This window comes from Panicum virgatum, chromosome 9N, assembly GCF_016808335.1.
Source record: "Panicum virgatum strain AP13 chromosome 9N, P.virgatum_v5, whole genome shotgun sequence".
NCBI classification, from domain to species: domain Eukaryota; kingdom Viridiplantae; phylum Streptophyta; class Magnoliopsida; order Poales; family Poaceae; genus Panicum; species Panicum virgatum.
This window is the reverse complement of record NC_053153.1, coordinates 45,457,587-45,465,595: the sequence shown is the minus strand read 5'-3', so window position 1 is coordinate 45,465,595 and position 8,009 is coordinate 45,457,587. Positions and strand designations below refer to the sequence as shown.

General features: G+C 52.3%; 1 protein-coding gene and 1 long non-coding RNA gene across 2 annotated transcripts; both read left to right on the top strand.

Annotated features, from left to right (window-relative positions):
• Positions 1–681: 681 nt before the first annotated feature.
• LOC120687942 lies at positions 682–4,896 on the top strand. The gene is made up of 3 exons (XR_005680915.1): positions 682–785; positions 3,275–3,415; positions 4,642–4,896. It is a non-coding gene; the product is annotated as an uncharacterized LOC120687942 (long non-coding RNA).
• Positions 4,897–6,070: 1,174 nt separating this feature from the next.
• LOC120692960 lies at positions 6,071–7,454 on the top strand. Its single transcript, XM_039976353.1, has 2 exons — positions 6,071–6,184; positions 6,256–7,454. Exons 1-2 carry the CDS (start codon positions 6,078–6,080, stop codon positions 6,560–6,562), a joined length of 414 nt encoding a protein of 137 aa, XP_039832287.1. The 5' UTR covers positions 6,071–6,077; the 3' UTR covers positions 6,563–7,454.
• Positions 7,455–8,009: the final 555 nt, after the last annotated feature.

Sequence of the window (8,009 nt, the reverse complement as noted above, 5' to 3'; positions counted from 1 at the left end):
TAGACCCGACAGCAGTCAAACCCAGCAGCCTAAGCCCAGCTGCCCCCTCTTTTCTTTTCCGGCCCGACCACGCCTAACAGCCCTGCTTGCCACAACAACCCAGCCTGGCCTGCTACGCGCTCACGCGGCCCGTTCAAGCGCGCGCGGCCCAGCACGCCCACGCGGACGCACTGCCCAGCCCAGCTAACACCGCCACCCCCTCTCCCCTTTCTTGTGCCGCTGACCACCTGGGCCCGCGTGACAGGAGCCCCCTGTTTTTTCTTCCTTTTCCGCGAAGCCCCCTTTCCGCCTCTGCGTTGACGCCGCCTCCTCGCTTTTCCCTGTCCACCTTCGCTCCGCGACGAATCGCGGGCCACGGCCGCGCCTGCCGCCACCCGACGTAACACGTGCGCGCCCCGTGCCGTGCCCTTGACCGCCCGCGCACCACCGCTCTAACCCTAGCGTCCCGCGGATGCCCGCCGCATGTCCCCGCTGCCCCGCGCGTCCCATCCACGCCCTTGGCGTCCGTGCCATGGACGAGCCGGGAAGGAGAAGAGGAAGAAGGAGGAGGAGGAAAGGAAGGGGAGGGCGCCGGGAAGGAGGAGCACCGTAGCCACCGGCCTCGACGTCGCCTCCGCGCCGCGGTGGAGGAGCTGCTACCCCGAAACGCCGCCCAAACTTGAGGCGCCGCCGAACCAGGAGGAGCACGCGAGGAAGGAGGAACTGTGCGCTGGCCATCAACGCTGTCATCGTCGCCGATCCGCGAGTCCTCACCGCGCCAGCAACGCCTACACCGTCGACCCACAGTGAGTGCCGGCGACCCGCTCCCGTTCACCCTCCTTGCTGTCCGACGGGCGCATTCGCTGTCGATGAAACCTCAGTGTAGCAAGCCATAGGCCCCCCTATCCCCGTTTCCTGCAGGAGCTCGACGAGCCGCGTTCCGCACCTTGCAAACCGCCGTCGCCCTCTCGGCCGGCTGCTAGGCCAAAGCCTTGACGTCGCCTCGCCGTGCCGCTGCTTGACCTTGCACGTGCGCTTACCCAGCTCCTAGAGCCTGTGTTTTCCTGTTCCTTTCACACACACGCCACGCTGCTACCTCGCTTGGGCACAAACCCAGCCACGTCGCAGCGTTCGCCCATGACCAGCCCTTTCGGGCATTTCATCGAGCAGTCGCTGGGCATACACCTTCTGAGCCCTTACACGCACACGAGCGCACCTCGCTGTGAACTGTCACCTGGAACGCCGTCCTGGTGCTGCTGCACACGCACCGATCGTCCCTGTCGCAGCCGGGTGTCCACGAGTGCCGCTGGCATTTTGCCAAGCACTTTGTGGGCGGTCGCTAAGCCTCTTTCGCAGACACCTCGCGCGACGCTGTTGGCTTTCGCCATGCCGCCGTCACGTTACACCTCCGCCTCGACAACCCAGCCCTGCTCTGGGCCCTCACCGCGTCGCGGTGGACCGGGAATGCCCGCGTTCCACGCGCGAGCGCGCACCAAAGCCCACCTAGACACCCTGACCTGTGCACCGGCCAGCCCTAGGCCGAGCCCCAGCGCCAAACCTTGGCACGCACGAGCCTGGATCTGCCTTGACCACGAGACAGTCGTGCCGCACTGGTACACGCGCACGCGCCGCGTTCCGCGCGCGCGCACACCCTACCAGCCGGAAGGCCGAGCCCTTTGGCTCACGCCGCGCCACCAACCTGCCTTGCCTCGCCGCCGTCTTGCCTCGGACCACAGCCGGTTTCCCTCGCTCACGTAAGTCGCCGCGACCCTGGGATGCCAGGGAGCCGCGAGCACGCACGCGCCGCCCTCATTACCTCTGCGGCTCGCCATGCCCGACCTCGTGTGCCGCCTCGCCGAGCACCGTGTGCCTGCACGCCGCCGGAGGATGTCGCGTTTGCCGCTATTCTCGCACGCCCCGAGCGTGAGCCAAGTCACCGTGCACTAGCTATTGCTAGACGCCACGAGTGCAAGCCTGCATAACCTATACCTGCTCCTCCCGTGTCTCTGCTTTGTCGTTCACCTTGTACTTTGATCTGATCCAATCTATGATGCTACAACACCATGCACGGCAGCTAGCAAGCCAGCCTAGTTTAACCACGAAAGCTAGCAAGCATGCCTAACCTGAGCACGGGAGCACCAGTTAGCCATGCCCATTGCCCAGTGGAGTTCTTGCTCTGGCATGAGCATGCATGCACGCACAGCCTTGTCTTGCACACAAGCACGCCCCCACCACTCTCGTCTTGGACAAGTCGCCGAGCCTTTGTGGCCGCTCAACTCTTGCTCCGCCGTCGCCCTTTGGTCTGTGTTGACCCGCCGCGCCGTGCCCTCGGCCAAGCCGAGTGCCGTGCGCGCGTGAACTTTGCTGTCACCTGAGCCCGCCGCCCGAGACTCTTGCCGTGCAGGCGAGCCGTTGTTGGCTCGCCCTTGCCACGACCAAGCCCTCGGGCATTTGGTCGTCGAACACCCGTCGAGCCCACACACTGGCCGACATACGCTCGCACACACGCGCACAGAACGCACCGGATCAGGGCACATCCACACCAGATCTGCTTTCCTATGACGAGTGGGACCGAGCCATCAGTGGAAGGAGGAAAACCTGCCGTGGGCCCAGTTTGTCAGCAAGTGAAGTGAAGAAGAAGAAGAAGAGAGTGTGGTGGACCGAAACCCGAGCTGGCCCAGCTCATCGTCGCCGCGGACTTGAGCCGACCCGGAGCCGGCCTGTGAGCCACAGGTCGAGCTAGCCCGTTTCCTCGAGCCGAGCTGCTGTTGGACTGCCGAGCTGGCTCGCTAACTCTTTGAGCCCACGGAGCCCGTTAGCCTTTTTCTTTTCTTTTTCTTTTAACTGGAGCTGACGTGTGGGTTTCGCGTGTCAGTGACGCACTGTGACTGACTTGTGAGCCCAGCTGTCCCCTGGCGTGGACCTCTGTTGACCCGTTGATCTGGTCAATATTGACCAAGTCAACGCTGACGTCATCAACAGTCATGATAATATCAGCATATGGCCGACCCCGACGTCAGCAGCTTAACACGTGGCACGCTGAGAGGCTGCCATATGGCTAACAGTGTGCTTTTCCTTTTTTCGATAATCATTTATTAATTCCAAAAAATGCTTTATTCTTAGAAAATTCACAGTAATTCAACCGGAGCTCCGAAAATTATGAAACCAGTTCCATAATTCTTCTAAAAATATGATCTACGCGTTAGAATAGGTTTTATTGTGAGTTGGATCTTATTTGAGCAGTTTTGTGCACTCTTGCACTTTGGTCCTTGTATTTATATGTAATTACAATTAGGTCCTGATGTGGAGGAGTTGACCGACATCCCGGACGACCAGAAGATCCAGAAGGACTACCTTGACACCCGGAGGACCCAGAAGGATGTATCAGACGACCAGAAGTCGTCAGAGAACGAGGAAGGCTACGAAGACCTATCAGGTTCACGCCCATCCATGTTTTGAATACCTATTAGGCATTGCTTGCTAGACATGCTACGCCCCCAAATTGAGTGTTGAGATGAGCTTGCATAGCCATTTACTACCGTATTCCTTATTTCCCATGTTTATCATTGTTGATGTATGCTATTGCTACTATGTGTGTGAGATTGGGGTATGGGAATATATATATATATATATATATATATATGGTTTAGTCCTTGCGTGCTGGAAGATGCCTCCACATATACAGGAGTTGGGGATAGGTTACAGTGGGGCGAGCGGACCTTTTCTCCGACCATAGGGTCGGGAGCTGGGGGTTGTGTGATGGGTACGACCCTGTGAGCACCTGTGATGGGTGACGAGCACCTGTGGCGGGTGCAAGGCTGTTCCCGTGGGAACACGAGTCGAGGAGTTGAGGTGGCGATACCTGTAATGGGTGCCGATCGCGAACCGTGTTTACGGAACGCAAACTGTGGACGAAGACGCTCGCCCTTGCGGGATTAAGGACTTGACTTTATGGCCCTAGTGACGGAACTATGTCAAACGTGCACACCACTTATCCTTTATGAGGGGGGACCCAGCCCGAGCTAGCTACGCGTGGCACCATTACTGCAGGAGGATAGTGTTTCAGTGTCAAGGGGAGTGGGCATGACCCTTTAGCCCCCGATCCCAGGATCCATGGTGATTCCATTCTAGATAGCTTCACAGCCCCGGGCGACCTACTGTGGGAGGACGCGCCCCAGACCGGGAGTAGGATGGTGCCGTAGCCATTAGTTTCGTTGACTGGTGCCTTGGAGAAAGTCGGCTGATCCCCGGCTGGATTCGGGGCGAGTGGGTACAGGTGTACGACCCCTGCAGGGTGAAAACTATACGTATAGCTGCGTACTTGGTCATGTACAACTCTGAATCTGGCACCACACTGTAGGTAGATCCACATATACTTTTCTACCTCCCTCTAGTCTACTTTTCCTGCTTGGATAGCAGCTGAGGTGCGGGGAGAGGGAGTTCCAGCACCGAAACAGGGTTGGGATAGTTGTAGTGGAAGATAGGATACCAGGAGTCCGGGTTACCGGAGCTGCCTGTGTTGAAAGGTGTTTGGATGACTTATACATATACTACTTGCATAGGAAGACATAGCCTATCCTTGGCATTACTTTTATACCGTCTACATCCACATAAAGCTTGCATACGGATGGTGACGTGAACCTATCCCATCCTTGGGGATAGCCTGATAGATGCAGGATCCGAGAGAAGGAGTCGACAGGACAACAAACGTGGAAGGAGTTAAGGATGGCCCGAGCTACACTCCGAGCTGCCTGTGGAGAAAGATCGAGAAGATTCGTGAAGATGAAGTTTGCCCAGAAGACTAGATATCGTTTCCGCTTTCTGTTTGTTTTCTTTTAGCCCAAGGGGCTTGTACTCTGAGACTCGTATTACAATCCTTTGGATTATGTAATAAATAAACCCATGTGATGTTGTAAACGTGAGTTATGTCTATGATATTCAATTGAAATGAGTTCTGTATGTGATAGCTACTGATCCAGGGACTATCACGACGATACAGAGGGTCGGGTTCACCTTTCGGGAACCCGGCCTGTTTCACCCGTGCCATCCAATAACCCCTCTCATAGCCCCCGAGCCTAAACTCGTGACATTGAGATGGCTCCCAAGAAGAACAAGTCCGAGATTGAAGATGAAACAGTTGCAAATCTTTCGACGGGCTGGCGTAAGAGCAAAATGTCTCAAGCAGCTGTGCAAGAACTGGAGAATATGGGCCTTCTCCAAAGTCAAGTTGTGATCTAGTGGTGTGCAGGCGAAGGAAAAGATTACCCTTTTGAAGGTACTCTTGAAACCGTTGTGTTCCGTGATTTTGTGGAACGCGGTCTTGCACTTCCTGTATCTGAGTTCTTCTATACTCTTCTGCAATTCTGGGTAATCCAATTGCATAATCTGACTCCCCAATCCATCTTGCATCTTTCTATTTTTACTCATTTCTGTGAAGCATTCCTTGGTATCCTTCTCCACTTCCATCTTTTCCAACATTTCTTCACCCTTGTACCCGTTCCAAATGCCGCCAAACCCGCGGTTGTTGGCGGATGTGAATTAGTACTTCGTCATGAGACCCGAGGCGAGTACTTAGCTTATGATCCAGCGGGTAAAGGAACTGAATGGAAAAGTTTCTAGTTTCATGTCGGGAACTTTGTCTCTCCACTTCCAGAAAAAATTGCTGGCGCCCCCCAAGTTCAAACAAACTGGTCGAGTGTAGGACCTGGTGGCAAGCAAGTCGAATGCATTCTTCGTGCCATTGCCAATTTCAAAAACAAAGGAGTTACCAGTGATCATGTGGTCTTCTCCTTTGTGAGTCATCGGATCCAACCTCTTCAGCACCGGAAACATCCTGCCTTCAGATATGAAGGTACAAAGGATCCTACTAGACTTTCGCCAGAGGCAATGGTCCATTCTGAGGTAGTCAGGAGATGCTGTAAAGTACTCGATAACTTCGACAAGCCTCTGAAACTGCCAGCACTTTTCTCGGCAGCCAACCCTCCCGAAAAGACCTGGGTAAGTGTTGAGGAACACTGCCGAGTACTTCTAGATAAAGTTTTTGATCTTCTGACGAATCCTTGCTTCCTGTGCAAAAAAATTACAAGACATGGTATTGCATGCCTCCATCTTCAAAAGATGCTACTCCTTCTGATGATAGCAGGAAGTGGAAGGCAGCTCCTGGAGCTTTGTTGCAGAGGAAAATACACCGTCTCGACAGTGGCCAGTAAGAATCTGACATTCTTTAATTAGATCATGTTTGCCTCAGCTTTCTTATTTCGAATTTCGCTTGACTAGGATCCAATATCTCCCAGCGCATGAGAAGGATCAGATCCAAAATTTCCGTAATTGGATGCAGAGTGGTTCAGAAACAACTACTCAATCAGCCCCCGAGTCACCAGTGATTGGGTTGATCGAGAACTCAACTGCCAACATGCCGAATACAGACATTCCTGGGACATCAAATGATCCAAATCCTGAAGCACCCAAGCTTACTCCTGCAGCGACTGAAGGTACCTCAAGTGATGTTGGAACTAACAGTGGTAGAGCCGAAGGATCGAGAGATCCTGCTGTTCGAGTAGTACCCTTCCAGTCTATGCCATAGTCTACCCAGGAGGAATTGGGTAAAGAGCTCTTTGATGATCCATTGTTGTGTATAGACAACGTGAAGAAACTCGCAGACTATATGCAGTGGAGTTTTAAATATACCAAGGTAAACTTTCTTCTGCTGCTACTTGCTTATGTCGAGTAGTTGGTGGCGTCTAACCAATCTTGCTTTGTATTTTGTAGGAAGTTGCCAATCGGTCCTTCTTGAAGTCACATGCTTTGTATAAGACTGTTGACAATCGAAAGATCTTGGAGCAGCAGAATGCTCTAATTGCCAAACGCCTTGATGAGTCTCTTGCTACACGGAATAAGCTTTACGAAGCAAACCGAAAGCATCATCTAGAGCTTTGTGATATGAAGCAGCAGATCAAGAGCCTTCATGAAGAGAAAGCCAAACTCCAAGAACAACTACAGACTGCTCGAGACTGTAAGTATTTTGACCCTTGTCTTGACATTGTTTCACCAATGATTTGAATAATCACTAAAATATGCTTTCATCAGGCTCTCCAAGCGACCATAATCGACTTGTAGCAGCAGCTCAGGTTATTGTAGATATGGTAGATTCTGAAGAGGGGTCGTCGAGTAGTAAGTCTTTAGTAGACTGTCTAGAGGAGGCTCCCAAGAAACTCTTCGATGTCATGACGGCCACCTCCAAGAATTAACTGACCCATATGATTGGAGTTGTCAAGTCTTACTGGCCTCAGCATAATTTAGCTCCCATTGCTAAAGGAATAGCTCCTGATTGTTCTGATGAGAAATTCCAGAGCTATTGTAAAGAGTCAGAAGTAATTGCTGAGGAGATTTTGAAGAACTTGGCAGAATGATCTGCTTGTAACAGCTCTTGTCATCTTCTGTAAGATCTTGTCTTTGTATATTTTGCTTTTATCCTATTGGTGTATCTTCAGAAGTATGATCTGATACGTAGGATAAATACAAATACTTGAGTAATCGAGTAGAATGCTCGCATGGAGTAATCTGTATAGTTGCTCAGTTAGGATGAATCCCGTCAGATTATCCAGATAGAAACAACTATAAAGATATCCATAAACTACTCGAGCGAGCGAGTAGGTTGTCCTGACCAAGGACTGGAGTAATTTTTAAGATAGATCTATTAGGATGAACCCCGTTGAGTTATCCAAGACGAAACCATCTTAGAAATATCCAATACCTATTCGTGCTAGCGAATAGGGTGTCTAACTTGTAGACTTGAGTAACTACTAAGATTGACCGGTTAGGATGAACCCCGTCGGGTTACCCCAGAAGGACAAAATTTAGTAGTATCCATAACATACTCGAGCAAATGAGTAGTTTTTGCCTTTAAAGCAATTACCCAAGATGGACAAACTAGTAAAGGTATCCATATTCCTTCTCGAGCTAGCGAGTAGGTTGTGCCCTTATATCGAGGAAAAGGATGAGGCTTGTACAGTTACCCTGATGGAGAACTG

Coding starts and splice junctions, on each gene's coding strand:
- LOC120692960 (XM_039976353.1), top strand. CDS start 6,078: ATGCCTCCATCTTCAAAAGATGCTACTCCTTCTGATGATAGCAGGAAG. Junction 6,185..6,255: donor CACCGTCTCGACAGTGGCCA/GTAAGAATCTGA, acceptor TCGCTTGACTAG/GATCCAATATCTCCCAGCGC.